Genomic DNA, 27,261 nt, shown 5'->3' with positions numbered 1-27,261 from the left:
CAACTTGGCTGTTCCCCTTCCCCAATTCCCCAATAAAATCTTTTTTTGTTTTTAAAAAGAGCTGTTTAGGGGGAACAGTGACTTAGTGACAGCTTTGTTCTCAGCAGGAAGGGGTGAATACAGCCCCCAGCCTGAATTAATTAAGCAACTGAAGAGTTCAGTGCAAACTCTTTTCTATTTAACAAAAATCAAATAACATATTTCCCTTGGGGAGGAGACAAAGGTCAAAGGCATGAATCAAATTTTTAAAAAGAGAGAGAGAGAGGGAAGAAAGCAACCACTGCCCTGGAGTAGATAGCATCTTCCACCTTCTCCTCGGAGCCAGGTGCCAGCATCTGCTACTCACAGATGTTATTTATGCACGGCGATTATCTCAATTATATATCTTGGTTGTTGGAATTGCTTCTGTCTCCAGATTAGTTTGTTTCTAGTGGAATCATTCCATGGGAATTAATTAGTAATTGGCGCCTAAAGAACAGGTGTCATTAGATAACCCCACACATTCCCGCATCTACCTGTTTCACCAAGTCTCGTAAAACCCTGTGCCTAGAAACCAAAGTCTTCCAACAGCCGACACCAGTGTGTGGGTCCAGGGAGCCAGGGGGAAGCTCTTCATGTTAAAATCATTGTCTTACAGTTTTCAACTTGGAGAATTCTTTCAAATCCACGGTCTAGCGTTCTTTCTATCCACCCAATAAGCTGGGGATATCAAGCCCCCTTTTTAGGTGAGAAAAAGGAGGCTCTGAAAGGCAGAGTTGACTTGCCCCAAACCATCCACCTTATTAGGGAGCAGAGGCAGGGTTTGAACCCACAGAGGTGTGTGTCTTCTACCTGGCTCCACGAGTCTTCTGTGTTTTATCATTGGGGTTGTAAACCTCAGGTGTTAACTGAGACAGGCCAAGGCTCCCACTGGAGGGAGACTGGGCAGAAAGAGCCGAGTACTATATAGTTTTCTCAGGATTCTAGATGGGGGTGGTGGGTGGGGAGGGGCAACAGCATCCTGTCCATATGGGTGGAATGCAGGGGCTCGGGAAGATGCTCTGTCTCCGGGGCCCTCCCATGCCTCCGCGTGAGCCTGGCATGCTGCCCAGCTGGACCTGGAACCCTGCCATTTCTGACAAGCACGCTGACCATGCCCTTCTCTGCTCAGCAGCCCACTATGGCTCCCTATCACCCACGGGCTAAAGCCCAAACTCCTTAACCAGGCCCACTAGACCACTCAGGAGCTGGCTTCAGCCTCAATGACCGACATAAGTACCCTCTCCGCTCTTATCCCGGACACGCCATGCAACATACAATATGCTCCCTGTGTCCACATGCCTCCGGCCCTTCATCCTCTCTGTTGCTTCCTCATAGAATGGCATCTTATCTAACCAGCAATTCATTTCCATCTTTAAAGAGACAGCTGGAACCACCAACTTCTCTCCCGCAGCTAAAGTAAGGGCATCCTCTTTAGCTGAACCCCTGCACTTTGCCAATAAAGAGCTCATCACCCTGCTTGGCGATAGCAGGCTCCGAGGTCTGCCTCTCGGGAGCAGGGACCTTGCTGTCTCCTCCTATCCCTGTAGTCTGGCCTCGAATCCATTCCAAAGTAGAGACCAGATCAATATTTGCTGAATGCCTGAAATTCTCTAATAGGTGCATTCAAGCACATGCCCTCATCTGTGCCCCGACAGAGTAAACCTTTCTCTAGGATATCTGGCACTGCAGTTGGTAAGCTGTAAAGGGCTGCAGCATGTGGCCAAATCTCTGAAGCCCTTGCCGGCTTGACCTCGTTGCCCCGACAAGCACTTGGGACAGCGAGTGACGATAATGCTCTGCTTGAGGAAAACGGCTCAGGGAGGTCACACCACTTGTTGAAGGTCACCACATTAGCAAGTGCCAGGTCTAGTTCTCTGGACTCAAAATTTAATTAATTTTAAAATCAGCTGAACTAAGATCTGTCACACTAATAAAACCTCACCGCAAGTTTGCTCATCTGAACTTGAAACAAGAGGGTTTTCAGTGATAAATGAGGCCTGTGATTCCCATATCTGATCCTACGACCAGCCTCAAATCCCCTGATGTGATTATTTACAAATGTAGATCCTGGGTCCCAACTCAATTTAACAACAACAAAAGACTATCTGAGGATGGGATCCAAAAATCTGTGATTTTTGAATGGTGCATACGTTATCTGATGTGCAGTCAAGTTTGGGGACCCCAAGCCATGAAGGAAAAGCCTGATACATAGTAGGTGCTTGACAAATGTTAACAAGACCCATAATAGGCAAACCAAGTGGCACACGTCCAAAACCATTGGCATTCAAGCTTTCAGACACATATTGCTATGTGCCCTTGGGTAAATTCCTCAACCTCTCAGAGCCTGTTTCCTTATTAGTAAAATGGGTCAGAAATAGAAATAGAAACCCACCTGCTAGGGTTGTGGTGAGGATTATTTATAATGAACTTATTGCTGCCCCCAGATCATCTGCAGGTCCCATCAACTTCAAGCCGATCCCAAGTTTGTCCCTCTGGCTATCTCCATGACTACTTAGCTCGGGAGGCCATTTCCTCCAGCCTAGAAGGGTACACGATAGCCTCCTCATGGCAGCCACTCATCCCCTTTAATCCACTCTCCACACAGAAGAGTGACCCTCTAAAATGTGAATTGGATTACGTCATGCTCGGCTCAAAACCTTCCGATGGCTTCTCACTACCTTTGGAATAAAATCGAAACCTTCCAGACCCTGCATGCTTCTGCTTCTTCCAGGGTAATTTAGCTGACCATCAATGTAAGTTTCACAAGGGAGGGTATCACATCTGTTTCACTAACCATTATACACCTGTATCTATCTCATCATCTGACACACACACACAGTAGGCGCCACATAACGACTGAATGAATGAATGAATGAATGAGTGAATGAAATTGTTCAGCACCATACCCAGCACTTAAGATTCAGCCATCAGCAAAGTTAACTCCCTCTCCCTTCCCCCTCCTGTCTGCTCTCCCTGCCTCTGTCCCTGGAGCCTTCAGGTAAAGGACAAATACCATACGTCGGGAGAGGAGATGCAGCGATGCCCAATGTCATCGCTGCTTTATTTGATTAGCTCTGACTCCGGCATCCGGGACACGTGTGCTGGGAGCCAAAGCAACTGTACTCTGACCTCTGGTCCACGCGATCTCATCCTTATAACAATTTCCATGACAACAGCAACAGAAAGCCAAGGCTGTGGATTCCCTTTGATAGGAGCCGGATGCAGAGACAGGGGAAGAAGGACTTTCAGAAGAATGAAGCCCTTTGATTCAGCTAAGGCGCCTTCATTAAATACCACTATTTTCCAGGAACACACATTTTAACCCAGCAGAGGGAGATTTCTTATGAATACTAAGAAAAGGAAAAAAGCAAAAGAAACAAAACCACCATGGTTCCTTTTTAAGAGCATTCACCTGTGGGAAGGGAGCAGGCTTGGATGCTGTGGCTTAGAGACTATTTTGGTGGGAGACAGGCAGAGCACACGGCCCAGCTAAGGGGGCGGCACGAATTCCGAATGTCTGGCCCCTGGCCGAGAGCATGGACGTCTCTGCCCACATGAGGCACATCAAGAGGCTCAGGGTCTACCACCCACCTGGTTGGTCAAACAGACAGGAAAAATAGAGTGAGCAACTGCTCTCCCTGGTTTACCCAGGCCTGAGGGCTTGCTCGAGACATGGAACTAAAACCAGGACAGTCCAGGACAAGCCACGATGGGTGGCCACCCTAGGAGAGGATGACCTGATGAAGGAAACGGCTAAGAATCGTAGAATCGTCAAGAGGAAGGGCCCTTGGGGCCGGCCGAGGGGCTCAGCTGGTGAAGAGCTTGCTCGAGCGCGAGCTCTGAGCAACAGGGTCGCCGGTTCGATTCCCACATGGGCCAGTAGCTGCGCCCGAGCTGAGCTGCGGCTGAGCTGCCAACAGGTGGCAGGATGGCTCTGCTGGTGAGAGCACATGCTCCTAACAACAAGGTTGCCTGTTCTAGATGGTGGGCTATGCCCGCCCGCAACTAAAGACTGAACTCGGCACCTTGAGCTGAGCTGCCGCCCAGGTGGCTCAGGGCATAGAGCGTGCACTCTTAACAACAAGGCTGCTGGTTCGACTCCCGCATGGGATGGTGGCTACGCCCACCCGCAATTAATTGAACACAGCACCTTGAGCTGAGCAGCATGACTGGACTTGGAGCTGAGCTTGCTGCGCCCTCCACAACTAAGATTGAAGGACAACAACTTGGCTGTTCCCCTTCCCCAATTCCCCAATAAAAATCTTAAAAATAAAAATATAAAAAAGAAAAGAGGAAGGGCCCTTGGGTTTGTTTGTTTGTTTGTTTGTTTGTTTTTTCTTTGGTGTCTTCTGTTTTAACAGCACTGCACGTCTGGTGTGTTCTTACCCCAAACCCAGAAACCTGGTCTAGTCATGAGAAAAACATCAGACACCCCCAGCTGGGAGACCTTGTACAGGCGACCTGGCTAGGAACCCTCAGAACTGTCAAGGTCATGAAAACCAAGGTAAGACTAAGAAACTGTTCCAGACCAGAGGAGACTGGGCAGGCAGAACAACTAAATGCTGTGTAGCGCCCTGGGTTGGATCCTGCAAAGGAAAATGACATTAATGGACAAACTGGTGAAATCTAAATCAAGTCTGGAATTTAATTTTTTTTAAAAAGGGGGTTTCTACTTTAGCTAATAATCTCGGAAACCCTTCATTGAACAGATGGGAAAGTGGCACCAGGGAAGGGAGGCAGACGAGCTCTGGGTCTGGTCTCTGGAGCCTGGAACTAGGCTCTGCTGCCTCCCTCTGCCGTCCCGGGGACCTGCTGACAGTCCTGAGCTTCTGCAGAAGGAAGAGAGAAGAGCACTGGGTTTGGGGTCAGGGAACCGGCTCTGCTTTTAGCTGGCCATGTGACCTCAAGCAAACCCCTTACCCTCTCTGTTCCCTGGTTTTCTCAGTTGTCAAAAGAGGTGGGTGAGACATTTGAATTCAACTGGAAGGCATTTTGATTCAGTATTTATTATGCAAAATAGACTGGATGGGCATCATTAGACACGAGTAAAACATAGCCCTGCCCTCAAAGAAGTGTATACTTTTGTTCAGGAGTCAGTCCAAAAAGTACAGACTACCATCTGAGTTTCTGAGGACATTCTGTGAAGATACAAAAGCCCTGGTCATATGGCATGCCTGAAGCTGCATGATAGGACAGAGGAGGAGGAAGGGACAACCATGCTCCAAGGTGAGGTGGTCAAGGGAGCAGGAAATGCTTCCCTCTCCCCACACCTGGATTCAGCACCCATGGTTTATCTGAGGGAGGTGTGTAACTCAGGGGTAACACCAAATGCATGGAAACAACACCCCCAGGAGGGCTCTGAGCCTCCCAAACCCTGAGTCCCTGCTACAGCATTCCGCTCTGGAACCTCTCTCCCTAAGTCTCCCACTAGCCTATGGGATCTGACTCACTGACGCCGCTCAACACCTGCCACGCTGCGCCTCACTGTCTGCACCTAGCACAGCCCACACCAGCACATCTCCTGAGGCCAGGTCCTTGGCTCTGGCCTGGCCTGGCCTCCCCTCCCAACTGCCCTCTGACCTGCTGTTCTAGTCCTCCGCTGAGGCAGCCAGGGATGGTGAGGCCCGGCTCTGCCCCTTTCTAGCTGTGTGACTTTGGTGGGGGGGGCGGTCACCTCACTTGTGAAATGGAGGTGAGAATCCTCATCTCCCTCAGCTCTCCTGGGAACTCAGTGCAACATCCTGTATGGGGGGAGGCCCCAGAAGGTGATCAGCATCATATCATGATCAATACCAGTAGCATTCCCAGCAGCTATCATTTGTTATTGTTGTTGTTAGAAACAGGCTTTGCATTATTAGCACTGTTACTACTAGTTTCAAACCCAGCCCTCATGGTCAATGCACGCACACAGGCACGCACGAACCAAGCACGCACTGCGCTCAGCCATTCTGCCCCAGGACCCTGAACTGTCCAAGCCGTCAGGATACATTCTGCCTCAGCCCTGAACAAGGGAACAGACTCCTTAGTTATTTCTAAACTTGTCCCCCATCATCTACCGCCTCCATCTACCACCAGCCCTGGCGACGTTCCCCATCTCAGGTCGACCCCGCAGCCACGCACATACCTGGGAGGGGGAGCCATTCTCCCCCCGCTGGCTGCAGCACCCTCCCCAGCCCGATTCTGAGGGAACTCCGAGACACCTACCTGGCTGTGCACTTTCTCCAGCTCCTCCTGGCTGACCGATGCTTTGCCATCCTCCATGGTCCCCAGAAGGAGCTGCACATCTGACAGTAGTGCATGAGTCCTTCTGAGGTCCCTCCGAAGACGCTTCTCCACATCAAAGTCCCGATGACCAATCTGGAAGCCAAAGAAGGCTCTCGTGAGCTAAGATGGCAAAGCAGTGGCCAGGGTCCGAGTTCTCTTGGGACCAGGCTCCTTGGGTTCAAATCCCGCTTCTGCCACTCACTGTGTGACCTTGGGCAAGACCCTTCTCCTCCCTGAGCCTCAGTTTCCTCATCTGCAAAATGGGAATGGCATCAACACACACAGGGCTGCTGTGAAAATTAACTACACGCTTAGCCTAATGCCTCACTCATTGTAAATATGAGCTGCTGTCATTACTGTTGTCACAGCCGGTCAGGATCCAAAGTCACTGTCTCATCTTTTGTACCAAAGTCATCAGTATGGCCTCTCCTCACCTTGCAAGAGCTGACATGTCAGGTGAGGCCCTCTGCTTATAGAAGTCAGGACAGAAGTTAGCCTAGAGGGACAGTGTGTGGATAGGGCAGGAAGGGGACATCTAGGGGGTTATTAACGGTATTAATCTGGGTTCTGGTTTTATGAATTTATGAAAATTTGTTGAGCTGCATAGATGGGATATGGTGTGCTTCTCTGCATGTATATTACACATCAGTAAATAGTATTAAAAATAGCTGTAATGCTTTTGAAAGTCTAAATCCAGCTTTTCTGTCCCCTGAGATGGTCCCCTTTGCCAGTTTAAGGACAGCCTGATGAGATCATTTTCTACAAAGGGACCTTACCTAGAGGTGAGCACATTACTTCCCCCAGAATTCTGAATTTGCAGGCTCTGCGCCCCAAGCAAAGAGTTGTCAAGTGGCTCCTGAAGAAACTACATCCTAAACTTGGCACCAGGGGGTGACGACTGCCAGCAGCCAACCATACAGATTGAGAAAAACCGGGGAGGCTCAACATGAAACCCCAACAGCATGCTGTCTCCCGCTAGAAATAGAGTGCTGACTTAAAGAACACTGAATTAGCATCTTTGAAATAAACCAACAGCCCCCTCCTCCTCAGGGGAGCAGAGGGGGAAAAAATGGCACTATTGATCAGATGAGGAGTTTGAAAGGAAATGGGCACAGGTGCCTCACCCCTGGGACTCAGTCTCTCCACACCTGGATATCTGTCTCTATACCAAGTGCAGCCATTTCCTGGGATGCTCAGAATGCCCTGAGATATTCTAGAAAGAGTGTGAGATTTAAAATGAGATCACTCAGGCTTTTAAACCCTAGCTTGCCACTTACCGGCGCTGGGAACTGTGGCTGAGTCATGTCACCTCTCTGAACCTGAGTTTCCTTGTCTATAAAAGGTTACTTACTTCCTTACAAACACACACACACACACACACACACACACACACACACACACACACACACTCCTATCCTCCATGTTGAGATAAGACAAAAATCAGATGTGATAATGCATTAGAAAAGAAGTCACGTTGAGCTCTGCCAAGTGCTATACAAACATAAAGGATTATGTGTATTGTCTGATGATCTAGAAGATACTCCTTTAGGTTTTGCATAATTATTTCTCTACCTCCAGTTTGGAATCCTTTGAAAAATTAGTTGGTTCATAGAATATAGCCTCTTTGTTCTGAGATGTATTGCTTTGTTAAGTTATAAATGTTGGATATGGATATATATATGTATATATATATATATACATATATATATGTGGCAAAAATTTGTCGAACTGTGTGTCAAAATTGTCAGCTGACTTGAGTAGCATAGCAGACACAGTAAACATCGATAGAGAAACAGGAAAATCTTAACTGAAAATCTTGGCATGAGAAAGGTGTGTGCAAAAAAATGGGCCCGAAGGAGCTCTTGCATCACAACTATGCACCAGCTCACACCGCACTGTCTGTGAGGGAGTTTTTAGCCAGTAAACAATTAACTGTATTGGAACACCCTCCCTATTCACCTGATCTGGCCCTCAATGACTTCTTTCTTTACTCCAAGATAAAGGAAATAATGAAAGGAAGACATTTTGATGACATTCAGGACATCAAGGGTAATATGATGACAGCTCTGATGGCCATTCCAGAAAAGGAGCTCTAAAATTGCTTTGAAGGGTGAACTAGGCTCTGGGGTCGGTGAATAGCTTCCCAAGGGGAGTACTTCGAAGGTGACTATAGTGATATTCAGCAATGAGGTATGTAGCACTTTTTCTAGGATGAGTTCGCGAACTTAATTGTCAAACCTCATATATTTATATACAGAGGGTGCCCAAAAAATGCATACATATTTTAAGAAAGGAAAAAACTATTAAAATTGTAATACTCAACATATTCCAATAACAAAAGATGAATACAAGTCACGTTTGACTTCTGCAATTACAAGAGGTGCTCAAAGTGGTTCCCATCAGTGTCCAGACACTTCTGATTATGGCGAACTACTGCTTGAGCAATGTGGATCAAAGTGTCCACTTGTGTACACTTCTTTGGCAACCCCAGTATATATATGTTTTGTTTTGTTTTTCATAGTCTCTCCTGCTGAACTGAGCTGAGGACTAAGCATTGTGCCAGGCCCTTTGTCACGTCATTGCATTTAAATCCTGTGACAATTTCTTAAAAATAGACCTTATTATTATTATTATTGCCTTGATAACAGTGGTAATAGCTTACACTTATAGAGAGCGAAAGGTCAGACACTCATCTGCACCCTTTATGGATATTAACACATTCAGTCTTTGCGATGAATCTATGAGGTGTGTTGTATTATGATTCGCATTTTACAGATGATGAAACTGAAGCTATGGAGGGAAAGCAGTTTGCCCAAGAGCACACAGCTGGCAATTAAGTGACAGTGAGGCTATGAACCCAGCTTTCTGACTGCAAAGAGGTAATGTTAGTAAAATATACAATGAGAGCAGTATGTTTTGTTCTTTAATTTTTAAAAAGGTATTATGAGGCACAGAGGAGCATCATCCAGCTCATGCTGGGATGGCACTGGGTAGAGTCTTAGGTAAGGAGGACCTAGCTAGGGGAGGTGATGGAGGACACTACAGGTAGAAGGTCCTGCAGGGGCAAAGAGAGGATTGAGAAGCTGTCTGATATATGTGATTCTGGGTGATTAGCTGAGGGTGGTGGGGCAGGTCACGGAGTAAGAGAAGCTACCTGGGGCCAGCATATGTCTTGTGAGCTGTGTGGGGCTCTTACGGACTGTCACGGAGAAACGGAGGCACAGCTGACAAAACTGATTTGGAGATGGTGAGGAATCTGCCCAAGGTGACGTGTGACTCTGCAGGCATTTGAACCCAGACAGCTCAGCGTTAGAATACACGTTTCTAACCGCTGCACCATAGTGCCTAGTGGATCCTGAATCCCCATTGACTCACTCAAGGCCAGGTGCTTTGCCATGATTGCATTCAAGCAGTGTGCTTGGCATCTGTCTTGTTTTTGTGTCTGTTCTTGCGCTGCACACATCCTATGGGGGGCAATCTGGCATCAGGGACATTCCCTGATGTTGGCAGTGACCATGTAGTAGGGATGGCTCAGATTCTATTATCTTTACTGCCAGAAAGACCCTGAAAATGCTGCCACCATCTCCTTGACAGAGGGATCATTGCAAACCAAATTCACAACAAAAGCTCAGACCAAGTCCTCCTCCCCTTCGTAATGAGTTGCTACAGAGAGGAGTGGGGGGGAAAGACTCATTAGGTTAATGGGAAATAAATGTCACTGTGCAAGTTTACATTTTACAGCACACAGATTCAAATTTAGATAAAGCTGGTGAATAATTAACCAATAAATCTAAATGATGCTTAGTGTTGTGGTGGGAAACTATAGTCAAACCTCAATTGTTTCACCATTAATCATAAAGGCAAATTGTTTGGGCAGTTGTTAAATGCCTGTAGTCAAAGAACTCTCAGAGCCCTTTAAAATTATGATCTGGAAAGGTTGTTAAGGATAATCAAGCTACTTTACAGATCGGGAAATGGAGGTTTGGAGACAGGATGTATGTTGCTGAAGGTTGCACAGCAAATTCATGGCAGAGCTGGACTCGCTTATAACATTATGAAAAATGATGGTCCACAAAAGGATGGTTCTAGTTCACTGTATCTTAATCACTTCTAAGCAGCATGGTGTTAGATTTTAAAAAAAAATACAGGCTTTCAAATAATATAGACCTCATTTCAAATCCACCTAGGCCACTGACAAGCTACATGATCTTAAGCAATTTGCTTTACCTTTTGAACTTTACTTCTTTCATTTATATGTAGAAACTAATAATATCTATCTCACAGCATTGTTGTGAAAATTAAATAAGGTATTTTAGAAAACAATCATGATTAAGCACTTATCTTAAAATTTATAGGTGACTACCAAAAGAATAGAAATATGGTTTGTAGCTTTAGAATCAGCAACAGAGCAAAAGGGATGACAGAAAACATTATCAGTCTATCCAAAAGCAAGAAAGGGATAAAGAAAGAAGCCAAGAAAAGGGACAATGAACCAACAAACACTAAACACAAAAGAGGAGAATAGGAATAATTTCAAATATATCAGAATTATAATAAATGTAAATAATAAATTAAATTGTCCTATGAAAAGTTAGAGACTAAAATACTGGATTAAAGGAAACATACAGGCATGCACACATTTGAAAATGTTGAAAATTAAAGGATAAAAAAAGATCTTACAGGCAAACTAACTAAAAGAAATCAAGCAAAATGAAGTAAGGCGAACATCATTAATGGAGAAAAGAGGGACCTCATATAATGATCAAAGGAACAATCTAAAACCTGCCAAGAAAATGAAGCAATAATAAACTTAGATGGACCTAAAAATATAACCTCAAAATACATAAAAAGAAAACTGAAACATAATTATAAGCAAAATTTGATAAAACCACATTCATGGTGAGAATATAACAAGACTCTCCCAGAAACAGACTAAACAGACAAAACCAAAGTTAATAGAAAGTGATTTTTAATATATTTTTAACTTCTCCTTTATGGTTTATGCTTTTATATTTGAGTACATTATTTAAATTACAAAATTAACAAATTTGATCCATTTGTCATGTATAGAACTCTGTGCCTCAAAAATAAGATTCTTTTTCAGTTGATAATTGATGAAACTTGACCATGAACTGAGGCAGCAAAGAGGTCTCAATAATTTCAAAAAACTATGTTATGCATTCTATCACGTTATATGTCCAAAGTGACACTAAATTAAAAAACAACAATAAAAATTACTCCAAATAATCTTAAAACTAATTTCTAAATAACTTATAGGTTAAAGCAAGAAATCACAGAGGATATGACAGCCTGTTTAGAATGTTAAGGATAAAATGAAAAACATTTAAAATAAAATAAGAAATATTGAACATGAGCTACAATTTTCAACATGAAAACTCAAGGAAGACAACACTATCTGAATTTATGTTCAATTATGATTACAGAACTTCAAGACAGTAATCAAATGTTTACCCTCCTTCCTAAAAGAAACTAGGCCCCAAATACAGGCAAATCATATCAAACCTTCAAGAACTACATAATCCAAATTCCATAAAAATTATTTCAGACATAGTTATAAGCTCATTCTATGAGGTTAGTACAACAGGACAAAAACAGTATAAGAAAATAAAATTAAAAACCAATGTTACTTATGAGCCTGGTTTCAAAAATCCTGAATAAAACATAAGCAATTCAAAACAGCAGTGAATTAAAAATTATATGACTAAGTAAGGTTTATCTGGGAAATCTAATAAGATACATTGTAATATCTAAAATAAAACATATTACATTAATAGATAAATGAGACAAGTCATAGGATTATTAACAGTTGCAGAAAAAGCATCTGCTAATATTCAACAACAAGACTTTTTTTTCAAGTATTAGAAAATTACAAATAGAAGATGGATTTAATCTGATTAGATTTAATTGTCAAATACACACGCAAATGTCATGTAAGTGATGAAAGTGTAGAAGCATCTCTATACAGGTTAGGAACAAGAAAAGGATTCCCACTATCTTCTCTACCATTCACTCTCATACTAGGGTCCATGCCAATGAAATAAGGTAAGAAAAAGAAATAAGAGGTCTAAAAACTGGAAAGGAAGAGGCAAAGCTATTTTCCTTTTCAAATGACAAAGATTGTCTAGACAGAAAGTCCAAAGGAATCTACAGACAAAATATGAAAAATAATAAGAGCTGAGCAAGTTTGATGGATACAAGATCAACACAATAATCAGTAGTGTTCCCATGTGCCACAATAATTAATTGAAACAGAATACAGAAAAATATTCTTTTCATAATAGCCACAGAAACTACAACTTTCCAAGAAATAAATTTAACAAAAACATTCAAGACATATGCAAAGAAATAATAAAAAATATAATAAAAATAAATATTTTATAATTATAAAAATATTATTTTATAATAAAATAATAAAACATTATGAAAGCCAAAATATATGGAGATATATGGCATACACATGAATGCAATGATTCAATATAAAAAATACGTCAATTCTTTCCAACTCACTTCCAACCAAAGCATTTGAAAATCACATCAGGCTTTGTAATGGAATCTTCAAAAGAAGATTAAAGCATTCTAGACTAGATAAGACAATTTTAAAGATGGGCAAGGTAGGCTGTCTTACAAGTTATCAAAACTCAGTGTTAAGACCATATTGTGCAGGAATAGACGGACAGAATGGGTAGCACATAAACACACTCATTCATACATGGAAAGTGTAGAAAAATTATTCATGAAATAAAACAAAGGTTATCTATTTAAGGGAAAAAAATAGAGTCCTACATCAGACTACATACCAAAATAAAATCTAGGTAGACTAAAGACCTTAAAAATGTTCAAAACCTTAAAACTTTAAAAAAACGTAGTGAAATATCTTTATGAACTCAGGTAGGGAAGGATATCTTAAGTTATAAAAACATAAACCATAAAGAGTAACCGATTAAATGACTATTTAAAATAACCACTTTTTATTAAATGAAGGGTACTATGAAATGGCATGACTTTCCATAGAGTAGGAGATATTTGCAACATACGTAACCAAAAATGGACCCTAGCATCTTATATAAGGATCATGAATGACCAAAGGAAAGACAAAAGACTGAACAGGCAATTCACATCAGAGAAAACCACAATAAATGCAAAGAACATACAGCTTCATTAATAATGTGGGACAAGGGGACAAACGGTACAATGTAACACTCAGTGACTAGGCAAACAATTTTTTTAAATGTCTGGCAGTGCCACATGTTCGTAACGATGTAGGGAAGCAAAAGACATACATACATAAATACTTAAATAAACAGACAAACCTACCTACCAACCTGCTAGTAACAGTGTAAACTGTCACAATCACTTTGGGGGAACAATTTGGGCAATATCTAATAATTCCAAAATGATACACTCCTAGGAGCTAGCAATTCCTCTTCTAGCTGCATACCTTGAAGAAGCTGACCCGTGTGCTCAGTGAGACATATGTAAGAATATGCACTGCTGGCTTGTGTCTTAGAGTGGAAACAACGAAATAGCCACCAGTGGAAGGATGGGATTAAAAAAAAAATGAATACTGTGTAGTTCAAACGAAGGAATTAGAGCTACATGTAGTATCACGGCCTGATCTCAAAAACATAGTTCAGAGGGGGATCAAGTACAGAATCACATGTACTGTGCATGGTTAGAGTTTAAACATACATGCACAGGAAGTCACGCTCCAACCTCACGATAGGGGTTTCCTCTGGGAGGAAGGGAGACAGAGGGAGACAGGGGAAGAGGATTGGGACGGGGAACTACCAACTGTTTTAGAAACGTTTTGTTTCCTTAAAAATATCTGAATCAGGGGGCAGCCAGTTAGCTTAGCTGGTTAGAGCACAGGTTCATAACACCAAGGTTGCCAGTTTGAGTCCCACATGGGCCACTGTGAGCTGCACCCTCCACAACTAGACTGAAACAACTACTTCACTTGGAGCTGATGTGTCCTGGAAAAACACACTGCTCCCCAACGAAATTTAAAAAAAAATCCGAATCAATATGGGCAAAATGTTTACTTATGTGAACCCTGGATGCTTGGTGCACAAACATCAATTACATTCCTTGCTCTCCTTTTCCTACGTTTAGCAAATGTCTTAAAAATTGAAAACGTTTACAATGATCAAATGTGATAGTTCATTGAAAGACTCCAGCTTGCTGACTAACGCAAAATCAGCGTTTTATTCATTTAAAGTTACCTTCCCTTTGCACGTAAAGTTTCTTAGATGTTTAGCAATATTTATAAAAAGCTTCTTTCACTGAGTTACCTGCTTTGTTTTGCTGAATGGATTATGTTGAATTGAATGCCACCTTTTCCCCTGATTCCCAACTATCATTCTAGAATCAGCTGTTGGGCTGTGCTCCCTTAGCACTGATGCTAAAGGGAGACAGCAACCTCAGTGGCTCTGAACTCAATGGCCCCAGGTGGCGCAGCTGAAAAACTAGAAAACCCAGAGAAGGAAGATCGTGTACCTTTCCTGTTGATTCTCTCCACTTCCAAAGCTCACTCCTATTGCTGTGGTGGTTCCTTTCCAGGATTCAGTCATTTCATCAATTTTTTTTTTCAAATACACAATGAGCACCTATTTTGTGGGAGGCCTGACTGCTCTAGATGAGCATTTAAAGCGGGGCCCTCATTCCTTTGTGAATAAACAAGTGACTCTTGGGGGAGGTGATTGATGGCAAGATCATTAGGAATTAAAAGACAATGAGTGCACGTTAAGCAATACATTAAAATACACTCCCCTGGGGCAGCCAGTTAGCTCAGAGTGGTTAGAGCTCTGGCTCATAACACCAAGGTTGCCGCTTTGATTCCCACATGGGCCAAGGAGCTGCACCCTCCACAACTAGATTGAAGACAACTATGTGTGTTCCCCAATAAAAAATTTTTTTTCTAAAAAAACAACAAAACAAAAAACTACACTCCCCTATGATGTGTTAAGAGAAATCATAGAAGCCACCGGCATTCCTCTCCAAAGTTGGGGTCTCATGTCACAGCAGCACAGGCAGGGGACCACATGTTTGGAGACGTGATTCCTCCTAATTCTGAAATCAGGAGCTGGCTCTGGCCTCTCCTGGCTGCTTTATTTACAGATGTGCTTCTCTTGAGAGGGGGAGGTCGGTTTTGTCCTCAAGGGACCTCTAGCAATGTCCATGGGCATTTCTGGTTGTCACAACGAGGGGGTGTGCTACTGGCATCTAGTGGGTGGAGACCAGCGATGCTACTCAACATCCCACCGAGCATGGGACAGCCCCACAAGAAAGAATGATGCAGCTGGAAAGGGACCGATGCCGTGGATGGGAACACTGATAGTGATGGCAACAACCCCGCTAAGCTTGTTCTCCAAAAGCTCAGGCAGTTCACTAGCTCACCCATGTAGACAGAAGTGGCCCAGCTTGGGTTGAAAGCCACATTTGCCTGACTCTGAACCTGGCTGCCTCTAGCAAAACTCTTGTTCTCACGAGCGGCCAGCTGTGAGCGCAATGGCCATTCAAATCCACCCCATTAAAGCCGGGCTGCCTTACACGCTCACTCCAACAGCTGCTGAAGGCAAGGTAACCCATCTGTCACTCTGGCTGGGCCCACTCTTTATTTTCATGGGTTCTTCCAAGAACCCTGCTGTGTGTGAACCCCAGAAGGTCCCCTTTGAAGGGCCAGCGATATGGACAGGGACAGAATTGGTGGAGAAGAGAGCACTCGGGAAAAGCCGGTGGAGGCCAGCTGAAAGGACCGGCCCCTGGCCTGTCCCGAAGATGCCACCAGTTGGCCTCCCCATGAGTCCTTTTCTCTAATAGGGCCCGAGGCAGGGATCATGTTCTCCCAAATGTCTGCTCCTGTCTTCCCCTTACCTGGTCACAGAGGGTTCCGATCAGGCCTTCCAAGTCCTGCTTTTCATGGAGGACCATCTGTTTCTCCTCATATTCTTGCTCCAGCTGCATTTCCAGCTGGCGGAGCTGTGGGCACAAAGGGTAGATACATGCACAGGACAGATGAGCTCCACCTGGACCAATCCCACAACACAGGAACCTTCCCGAGGAGGAGGGGGTATGAAGCTTGAGGCCCCTTGCCCAGCCCCACAAAGGCTGCCCTGGAAATTAGAAGCAGGTGTCTCTGTTGGAGAACTCAGGAGCCTAAAAGCTTCAGACCCGGACAACTATGGGGAGAGCTGGCCAATTTAGAAGAGCCCCCTGCCATTCACGGTGAAGCCCCGCCTCCGGTTTCCTTCCCATTTCTACACGGATGTCTCCCTCCTATGTCATGACCCAGCTTGAATATTTACAAGTCTTGGCACTCAGACTTTTTAAGGCTTTGCACAACATTTTATCCAATATATTAAAATGCGCCCATCTCCCTTATTAAATATATAAATATATTATGATGCGGTAAAAAAAAAAGTCACATTTGAGATGATTGGGTGTTATGGACTGCATGTGTGTGTCCCTCCACAATTCATCTGTGGAAACCCTACCCCCAACACAATAGTATTGGGAGGTGAGGCCTTTGGGCAAGTAACTAAGTTTAGGTGATGTCATGAGGGTGGGGCCCCCATGATGCGGTGAGAGCCCTTAAAAGAAGAGACACCAGGGAGTTTGCTTCCTCTCTCCCTGCCTAAAACGAGGAAGCAGTGGTCTGCAGGCCAGATAGGAGGCCCTCACCACGCACCAAATGTGCCGGCACCTTGACCTTGGACTTCCTAGCCTCCAGAACTGTGAGGAATGCACGTTTGCTGTTTAAGCTGCCCAGTCTATGGTATTATTATAGCAGCCCTAACTGGCTAAGATGTTTGACTACAAGGAACTCATTGAATTTATAGTTAGCTCTGATGCCTCCGCCATCACCCAGCAAGGGCAGGCATCCGCTGCTAGAGTGAACACCCCAGCAGCTTTGCACACCCTCTTCCCCACCAGCCTCTCTCAGGCGTGCTTTTACCGCTTTATCCTCCTCAACCTCATGCCTTCAATGACCCCATTTCACAGATGGCAAACTGGGTCAGAGAGAGGTTCCCAAGTGCATACCCTTAAGTCCGTCATTGCTAAGAGCAGTTAGCTGTTGGTGTCCTGGCCCCAGACGGCCACCCCACACAGCCATCAGCATTCCCGCCCCGGTTCTAACAATTGATTTCCTGCCATGCTGAGAGATGGGCTGAGCAGAGCAGTCACCAGGTGTGAAGTGAATGTTGGCGTCTGTCATAAGGAGAGAAGCACCTTTCTCTGACCTCACTCTGTACCTTTATAAATCTGTCCCCGGGAAAGCCTCGGGAAGGCCTGGGTCACATCTCCAGTCATGGGGGCCCTGGCTCAGGGCACGTGTCATGCTTTGAGATACTCCTGAAATGCACCAGAAACTGTGCAACCTTCACTGGAGGGCACATGGGCAGGGACTGAGGGCTTTCGTCTCCTGACCCATGGAGGGGGAAAAAAAAATCAGTGATCGATGGTCACTTAGGTAGAAAGCAAGTTCATTGCAAAACTTTCTTTTAAGAGAGATATAAGGCACTTGGCTCACCTCTGCTTTCAGAATGAACAGTGGAACAGCTAAAAACAAATTTTGAAAAGTATACAAAGTAATAAAAACTATGTATCGAGCAAGGCAGAGTTTTCTGGAGTGTATTCTATAGAATATTTCCACGTGCAGTTCACAGGTATGATGTAGGAGAGGAGACGGAAATCTATGCTAGAATAAGTGTGGGCACCACTGAGTTGACAAGTTCTTCAGCGCAGGACTTATCAGAGCCTTTGGTAAGTCTTTGTGGAGGAAGCGCTATGGGAAGGAGCACTGCCCAAGGTTGACTTCTATCAAGTGCTTCCTAAATGCCCTTTTGTAGTTCAAATATTTGGGGGTCGGGGAATCTTATATTTTGGTTAAGAGGCTGGGCTTTGGAGTCAGACAGACCTAAGTTCAAGTCCTAGCTCAGGTACTCCCCAGCTGGGTGACCATGGGCAAGTCACTTCACCTGCAGAACCAGGACAATCAATCCTCACGGAGTTCTTGTGTGGGTTAAGGAAGGTGATAGACAGGAAGAGCCCAGCTTGGTGCAGGGCGCCCGGTGGGTGTTCAAAGAGTGCCGTTCATTTCTGCCAAATATGCAATAATGGGAAATAAGCAGAAATGGGCCCTTTCGTGATAACTCCCAGCACTTTACAGTTTACAAGGTATGTCCCATTCTTTTATCTCGTCTTCACAAGAACATAGGGAAGGCAGAGCATGTTTGGTCATTGCTCTCACTTCATAGACGAGGAAACAGAGTCTTGGGGAAGTTACAAGACTTACTCAAGGGACCCCCGTTCTGGTTGAGCCCAAATCATTGACTTTTCTTTCCAGCCCTGGGGAGCGGGGCCCTTCAGGATGAGCCATGGGAACCTGAGGAGCAGGACAGGTAGCAGAGGCAGCAGCATCAACCACTGGGGGGCGAGGAATGGGCTCACTTCTTAAACACTCCTCTGGAGTGACGACAGGGTGTCGAGGCAGTCCGACCTGTCCCAGCTGGGTTCCTGGCACTCGGAGGTCCTGTCAATCACCAATGCCCCCTCCAGCCCTGCCCAGGGTGATGCTCCCCTGTGGGCTCTGCAGGGTGCCAAGAACCCGTATCCTCCTTCTCGTCGATGGATTGATCATGCCTAAGAGCAAGTCAGCCACCAGGCTGGTTCCCTGGCCCCTCTGGGAGGGTCGGCTGCCTAGAAACCCACACACACCAGTATCGCTCATCAACCTCCAAAAAACAAGGATTACGTTACAAAACTCTGTGCAATGTTTTCATATCTATGATCTCCTTGAGTCTTCATTGTCACCCTGCAAAGTAGCCACTGTTGTCCCATTTGACAGATGAGAAAAGTGAGACTTTTTAGCAAGGTTATGTGATGTCTCCAAAGCCCCACATTTGGTAGTTGATGGAGTTGGGACTTGACCCAAGCCTCTGAGGCTCCAAATGAAGTAGTAACATTGGCTTTCTTGAGTGTCTTATGAACTGGCTCTCAGTGGCCTGACCTGGCTCGAGAGCCAGGAGCCGAGGAATGGAATGGATATGAGTTGAAGTTGAGGGTTTAAAAATCCCTTTCCCAAGATTACACGCTTGTTACATTGAAAGGGCAAAGACTCGAATCGAGAATCTATGAATTCCAACATCCTTGGCTCCCAATCCCTAGAGTCTAGAGGTCTCTGCAGAGAGACTATTTAGGGAGCTAATGATAGGAGTCAACTTTGGGAAATGCTACCCGGCCCCTTTTGGAGACGCACCATGCACACGAGGCTATCACAGACCTGGGGAGAAGGCCTACAGTGACCAAGCCTGTTAAATAGCTTCACTTAAAGCTTGCCAGCAATGCTGCTTTAAGGATTCATTTTGCATTCATATCAGTCAATGTATCTATAAGGATATTTATCTCAGCACTGGTTATAATAACAGAAAGTCAGAAACATCCTAAGTATCCAACCATAGGCTTATTGAATAAATCAGAGCCCCTGCCCAAGATGAACTACTTTTAAGCCGTGAAACACGTAGATTAGCTCTGTATTTACTGACATGGAAGGAGGCCCAGGACAAACTGAATAGCAGATTTCAAAACAGCCTGACCCCTTTCAGGTAAAATGCTAGCTCTACAAATGTGTGTGTGCGTGTGTGTGTGTGCGTGTGTGTGTGTGTGTGTGTATCGAGTGAAAGAGAGAGATGAAATAGAATTTAAAAATAGTAATAACGATGGTTTCCAGGTGGTTAGAGTTCAAGGGTCTATTGCTTTCTTACATACTGTTTGAAATGTCTGCATAGAGCTTGGATAAACTATAAGAAACTATTTGAGTTGCAAGGGAAATAGCGAGAAGGGACTTCTTGAGACACCTTACCCAAGGCATCAGTCATATGGCATTAGGGGCTCTTGGCAGGAATCTTGGGGTGATTACACTGGACAGTTCTAGAGGCTTCTGGAAGTTTCTAGATCATATATATAATAGATACGTCTGCTCCAGCACCCTTGAAAGCACTTAGGGAGCTAAGGTCTCAGGTGGTTGCAGACAGAGCCCACCCCAGTCCCTGACTCCCCATCACTCTAAGGAAAAGGGCACCAGGACTGAGCCTGCCAGGGCCCAAGGGCACAGCTGTAGTCACTGCTCACGTACCCGCTTCTGGCAGGACTGGCGGACATCCTCCAGCTCCTCCTCCTGGTCCTCACGGTCCTTCTGGTGCATCTGCTTCATCCGCACTATCTCAAGCTCGAACCGCTGGCGGAGCTGTTGGGGCAGCAGGGACAGCACATGAGGCTGGCTCTCACCCACTCCCTGGCCCTCCATGTCATCCTTGGCATTCCAGTTGCATTTTTTACTTTTGGAGTGCATGGATGAGTTATCTCCCCAGGTGCCCCGGAAGGTCAGATGTAGTAAATAGTCCAAATGCTGCCTCTACTCCTTCCTGTGGTCATAACAGACATCACTAATCAATCACACTCTTTTCCACTGAGTTTACATGTAGCTCAGAATCCTTCTCAACATGCTTAAGATGAAATAAATTTGTCATCTCTGGAGCAGGCATCAGTGAGGGTTTTTTGGATGGGTGGATAGGTGAGTGGATGGATGGTAGGATAAAAATTTATTGACGATAATATGCAAACCTGAAGAGGGTGATAACTGGCCCAAAATGTTTCCTTGGATAATTCACTTTGCCTCTGATCGGTTCCTTTTCTCAGTAGCAAACAACAATCTTAGGCTGCGACTATGAGAATTAAATGAGATGACCCATGTACAGCACTTAGCACAGTGCCTGACACATCACTATTAGTTTTCTCTTTCCCTGTAGTTTTGAAGACAGAAAGTACTATCCCCTCCCTTCCTGGTAGCCTGACCTGATAAGAGCTGTGTTCCCATGAAGGACTCATCTCTTTTTTTTAAATTAAACTTTATTGGGAACAATGTGTTTTTTTTGGGGGGAAACAATATGTTTTTCCCAGGACCCATCAGCTCCAAGTCAAGTTGTTGTCCTTCAATCTTAGTTGTGGAGGGTGCAGCTCAGCTCCAAGTCCAGTTGCCTTTTTCAATCTAATAGTTGCGGGGGGCACAGCCCACCATCCCATGCGGGAGTCGAACTGGCAACCTTGTTGTTAAGAGCCCGTGTTCTCACCAGCTGAGCCACCCGGCTGCCCCAAGGAATCATCTCTTACATGAGGCCCTCCTGAATTTGCTCAGAACGGACAGAGAGCTGTGCATGCTATTTAAATGGGGTGGTGTATGAAAGGCTCTGAAACTGGAGGCAGAAGTCATGGGCTCCAGTTCTAGTTGATTTCACTTTCTTGATCTGCATAATTGAGAGACTGACCCAAGCGCTTGCTCTTCAAATTTTATGGCACCTTAAAATTTCCTAATTTTTTTTTCTTTTTTAATTGGGGAACAGTGTTTTTCCAGGACCCATCAGCTCCAAGTCGGGTAGTTGTTTCAATCTAGTTGTGGAGGGCACAGCTTACTGGCCCGTGTGGGGATCGAACCAGCAACCTTGGTGTTGTGAGCACTGCACTCTAACCACCTGAGCTAACCGGCTGCCACCTAATGTATTTTTTAAAGTTAAATTTCAGAGCTTTACCCTAGACCTATAGCATCAGACTCTCCGGGGCATAGGGCCCAAGAATCTCTACTTTTCAGCTGTCATTTATCTATACTCTTCAATGCTATTGGTCCATGGAGCAGCCTTTGAACTCATACTGTGGGTTACATTGTAGAAACTCTAACTTTCTGAGAATTTACCATGCTGCCCCATCCCCCACCCCCCCACTTCTCACCAAACTTCCGGAAGGTTACAATTACTGTCCCTAACATAGAACTTAAGTTGAGAAAAAACAACCTCGGTCTTTCAAAATATTGATAATATTCTCTGCTATGTAGGACTGGGGCGAAGGGGGAAAGGAGAGTGTAATCGGAGCCCCTATTACGGTTCCTGGCATAAAGTATGCTCACTGTAAATGTCAACTTCCTTCCTCGCCTCCTTCAGAATGACAGAGGTTATGGGGAGATAATCCAAAATGAGGAGCTTAAGCAAGTAAATATAATATTTCTTTTTCATTTTTTCCCTAGCCTCTCGGACACTCCTGACATCTGCAATACCATTTATGTCAAGCTTATATGAGTTAACATAAAATCCCCTAGAAAAAAGAGCTATATTGTCATCAATAAATATCTCCGGGATGTCGACAAGGGCACAATGCAGTCGGAAGTTATGGGTGAAGCTACAGATGAATGAAAGTGTTGAGTCAGCCTCTCCTCCCATGTGTAAGGTAAGGATGGTCAATTCGGAAGCTGCATTAACTTTCAGGTCTCTGAGGTCGCAGTACCACCTTTCTGCTGCTGAGCACTGAGTGGTCCCCTGGTGGTATCTTAAAGAGTTAACACGATTTTCCAACGTGCTTGCTTTATTCTTGACTCTGGGGTGCTGGGTGATGCTGCACCATCCTCCATGCTCCTCAACGTCCTACACAGCTATTCCCCCTCCTTCCTGAACCTTTGCAGATTCATAGGTGGCTTTGGGGGGGAAAATAGGGGATTGACAAGACTCAGATTTCACTGTACAGGTGAGGAGACGGAAGCCTAGAGAAAACAGGGGGCTTGCCTAAGGGCGTACAGACAGTGAGCTGCCTCGCGGACCCCATCTGCATGAGACCAGAGCACGGCTCCTTAAATGCCACATGGCTTCGTTGCCGCCAGACTTTTGTTGCATGGGCTGTTCTTCCTGCCGCGAATTCTCTTGGTCAGCCAACTCGCATTCATTTTTCAGCTGTCAGCTTTGGTAAATGTCACTTCCTCCAGGAAGTCTTCCCTAGTTCCCCAGCTCGGCTCCCAGGACCAGATCTGCAGGTTACACTTTCCCATAACACTCAGCGTGACTGTGAACTTCAGGAGGCCACGTGTGGCCTGTTTGCAGCTGCATCCTTAGCATCTGCATGGTGCATGGACACAAAGTAGGTGCTTCATAAAAATGGGCTGATGGAGGGAGTAAAGGAGCTGTTTTCTGAACAGCTCCAGACTCTGTCCCTCCGTGTCCACCATACCTGGTCCTTGATACTCAGCAGGCTGCACCCTGATGTAGTGGGGGGTAAGCGAGAAGCACGGGTGGGCACCCCCACCCTCCCCCCCACACTCTCCACCCCCAACCCCCAACCTCCAACCCCACTGCCTCACCCTCCTACCTTGTCACTTGCTACTTCATCAGAGCTGCTCAGAGTTCCCCACTCTACATATTTACACTGCCTGGTCCAATTTTCCCAACCTTAACACTTCTCCAAAATAATTGCCCCACATGAAATCTCACTTGAGAAATTTCTCTAGAGCTCAGCATCAAGAAAAGCCTTGCTTCCCCCTTGAAAAACTGGGGATAAAAATCTCGTGGGGATAATAAAAAGCACGCAGCTCACATTTCCTTTTTCTCTCTGGCCTCTAGGAATTTTAGAGCTAAAACAATTAAGTGTGTAAGAGCACATGTTTTGCATATCTGCATATTAATTCACTGTCCCCCCCTCCCTTAGCTTCTATTTTAATTTGAGTTTTTCTGGTTGGGATTGTTTTCCTGATAAGTTTTGTATTTTGTTATGCATACATCTTATCAGCGGCCTCGAATTCTTTATGGAACAAGGTAGGCACATAAACAAACAAGCAGACAAATAAAACGTTAATTCGCTACTTCGTTGAGGGTGCTGGCACTAGAGTATTTCATATTCCTGCCTTGTTTCCCTTAGTTATTTTGCATTCCCCAAAGACTAGCACTCCAGTCTCCTTGAGGGTGTGTGCAGCGCTGTGCACATAGTAGGTGGTCAGGCACTGTGGAGTCACATGGCCCAGGCTCCAAATCCCATCCCTGCCACTGTCCCCACACCTCTGGGCCTCAGCTTCCACACCTGGAAAGTGGAGATAATACTAATAATATCTCACCATGTAAGATTCTTGTGGAGAATCATGAGATGATACGTGGGGAGAGCTTGGGGCTGAGTCTGGTACACAGACAGTGCTCAATAAATGTCAGATATTGGGTCAGCAGTTATTAATTGAGCACCAACTAAGTACCTGACCTCCTTCTAGGCTCTGGGGAGGCCCTATAAGAAAGATCAACAACAAAAAAAATCTGTCTTCCTGAATCTTATATCCTGATTGGGGAGAGAAGCATTGAGCAAAACTGTTTTTAAATACTAGCAAATAGGATGGCAGGTACTGTGAAGAAGAACTAACCAGCTAAGGAGGTGGACAGTGAATGTGGCCTGGAGGTGGGCTATTTTCAAGAAGGTTATCAGGGCAGGCTTCTCTGAGGAGGTGACACTGAGGCTGGCAGGATGGTAGGATTGGGCTAGCACATGAAGGATCTGAACGTTAGACCCAGGGATTCAGAGGTTCTCGGCGGTAATAGGGAGCCACAGCAGGATGAGGAGCTGCTGAATGAGATGACCGTCTCGCATGTTAATAACACCTCTCTGCACTGGAGCCAGCGTGGGTCAGGGCACTGCCCCCAGACAAGGCTCTCTTACCTGCTCCAGCTGCTTGATGGTGTTTTCCTGCTGGTTCTGGATTTTCTGCTGCTCCAGGGCACTGGATTCCAGCTTCCAGAGTTTCTCCTTCAAACCACCGACACAATTTTCCCCCAGAGAGGGCGCCTCCAGCAGCTCCCGCTTCTGGGCCTGCAGCATCTCCACCTTCTGCTGCAGCTGCGAGGTTTCCTGCTCCTTTTGCTACAGAGACAAAGAGGGCAGCGATCCAGAGTCACGTGACCACAACCCCCCTCCAGGGTCACCTCTGCAACCCGCTGGCTTGGTGCAATCCACTTTTCAGTGCACGCCGGCTCCACTTCAGCCTCGCAGACCCTCACAGCGCCCCCTGTGGGACACCACGGGCTGCTCCCTGGAACAGCACACACAGGCAGGGGTGGGAGAGCAGCGCCATTGCCCCTAAAGTAGACCTCAAAGCACATAAAGGGGGTGCTTGCCCCATTTGTTAGCTGTGCGTCTGCTGAGGCCAGGATTGAGATGGAGCAGGGAAGGGCATGTCCGGAAATGAGTCTTACAGGTTAGAAAGTTCACCTCCAGGATCAAAGAACTCCGGGCTAGATGGTGAAGGAGTTGCATGCCAGGCTAAGAGGTTTAGAAGTTCTCCCAGGGGTAACAGGGAGCCACAGCAGGGTGAGGAGCAGCCAAGTGAGGTGCCTGTGTCACAGTTTAATAAAACCCCTCTGTGTTGAAACCTGCAGGGGACAGGGCACTGCCCCCGGACTGGGCTACAGCTAACTCTATGCCAAGCCTCTCACCTCCTAGGGTGGGCACCTTGGAATTCATGCAAGTGACCAGAACAATTTCAATACATCAAGCTAGGGAGGTCTGATAACCAAGCTGCCGTCCGCTGTTTGTTTTATTAAGGCACGCTGCATCCGTGACGCCAGCTGGCTGGCAGACCAGCACACCCACGCAGAGCTCCCCCCGTCACTGTTTATAGCTGGTGCACGGTGGGGTTTCCTGAGACCAAGCAACCAAGAGCCGAGAGGTTCCATGCCCTCCATCCCTTACCTTCAACTGCTGCTGCAGCTGGCCAAGTTCCCACCGGACGCTGGTGTTCTCCTGGGTCACTTTCTCACGGAGGCCCTTCTCAAACACGGACTCACCCAGGGCCTGAGCCAGCTGCATGTCAAACCTGTCCGAGCAAAACATGTGTCATGACCAAGGTGGGGCACCTGGGGCAAGGGAGGAGAGGGGCTGGCGGGGGCAGCAAGCTTGCCGAGAACCAGAGAGAAAGAGAGAGAGAAAGACAGACAGACAGAGAGAGGGAGAGAGAGAGGTAACAAAATGATGGAGGGTTCGCTTGATGCTTTTATATAAGGTTGTGGATGTGGGGTAGGAATCTAGAACACCAAAGAGCAACTTTTAGGGTTTATATAGAGTTTCTGCAAAAATATTGAATACATATTTAAAATGTGATAAAAATAAGAATAGACAAAACTCTATACAGATAGAGAATAAGAATAAAAAAAACATATCTAGAGAAAAAGCTCATCTATCTGGTTTGCCAATATGTGCCAAGAACCTTGAACTCCACAAGGCCCAGGTTTGGCATCTGATAATCATGGATCGGTGAATGGATGAATGCAGAGTCCACGTGAGCAACGGATGGCCCACGTTTCATATTTTACATGACGTTGTTGGTCTTATACACTGACAACCCGTTTGGAGCTGGACACTGCTGGACATTTACACATTCAGTCTTGCCTTCATTTGTTTCCCCAGCAGATAACATAAAGTCTATCGAGTCCTATTTAGGGCTGTCCAGGGAATTAGAAAATGGCTCATGTGGGGCCCACCTGGCCCTCCAGGATGGTGACCACTGGGTGAGAAGCACTTCCTGGACTTTACTTCATTCCATGGAACTGTCTCGGCCTTTGAGTCCTGTTACAGATGAGGAAACCAATAGAGGTGGCTCTGCCAAGCCTCAGGGAGCTGTGACTTTGGTCACTTGCCCTCAGACCACATAGGAAGGTCCACTGCTCCTGGGAACTTGGCGTGACCAGAAAGGCCAAATGGGGCAAGGGGTTTTGGGCCTTGGTGGAAAGAAGGTCTCCCTTATTACAAGATTACCGAATGTCCTTTAACACTAGATCGTCATTCTAAGCCTCAGACTCCTGAGAAAGTCAATCATGGGTCACATGAGGGAACCCCTACTGTTGGAACTGCCCAGGAGCTTTCTGATTGGCTGTTGGTGACATCATTCAAGAGGCGCTATTGGCTGCGTCTGAATGGAAACATTGTGATGACAGTAATGACCTACCAGTCCCAAAGTGCCAGGCTCTGGGCTTGGGTCCATGTAGTACTTATAACAATTCGGCAAGCAACATGCTATTATAGCCATTTTACAGAGGAGAAGTGGAGTGATTCAGCCCAAATTTCCAAAGCGGTGGAAGTAGGATTGAGCCCAGGCTCTGCTATCTTAGCTAG

At 45.6% G+C, this 27,261-nt stretch overlaps 1 protein-coding gene across 1 annotated transcript in view; it reads right to left on the bottom strand.

Moving 5' to 3' along the window:
- The window catches only part of MYO18B (myosin XVIIIB), a 286,118-nt gene that overhangs the window by 110,129 nt on the left and 148,728 nt on the right, over positions 1-27,261 (bottom strand). The window contains exons 31-35 of the mRNA XM_019663943.1: positions 25,843-25,966; positions 24,814-25,014; positions 20,441-20,551; positions 16,180-16,284; positions 6,226-6,378 (exon numbers count right to left, since the gene is read on the bottom strand). Coding sequence (XP_019519488.1) covers positions 6,226-6,378; positions 16,180-16,284; positions 20,441-20,551; positions 24,814-25,014; positions 25,843-25,966 — 694 coding nt within the window. The remainder of the gene's footprint in view (positions 1-6,225; positions 6,379-16,179; positions 16,285-20,440; positions 20,552-24,813; positions 25,015-25,842; positions 25,967-27,261) is intronic.

This window comes from Hipposideros armiger, unplaced genomic scaffold, assembly GCF_001890085.2.
Source record: "Hipposideros armiger isolate ML-2016 unplaced genomic scaffold, ASM189008v1 scaffold_411, whole genome shotgun sequence".
Classification (NCBI taxonomy): domain Eukaryota; kingdom Metazoa; phylum Chordata; class Mammalia; order Chiroptera; family Hipposideridae; genus Hipposideros; species Hipposideros armiger.
The sequence above is the reverse complement of the archived record's forward strand: the minus strand, read 5'-3'. Positions and strand labels throughout refer to the sequence as shown.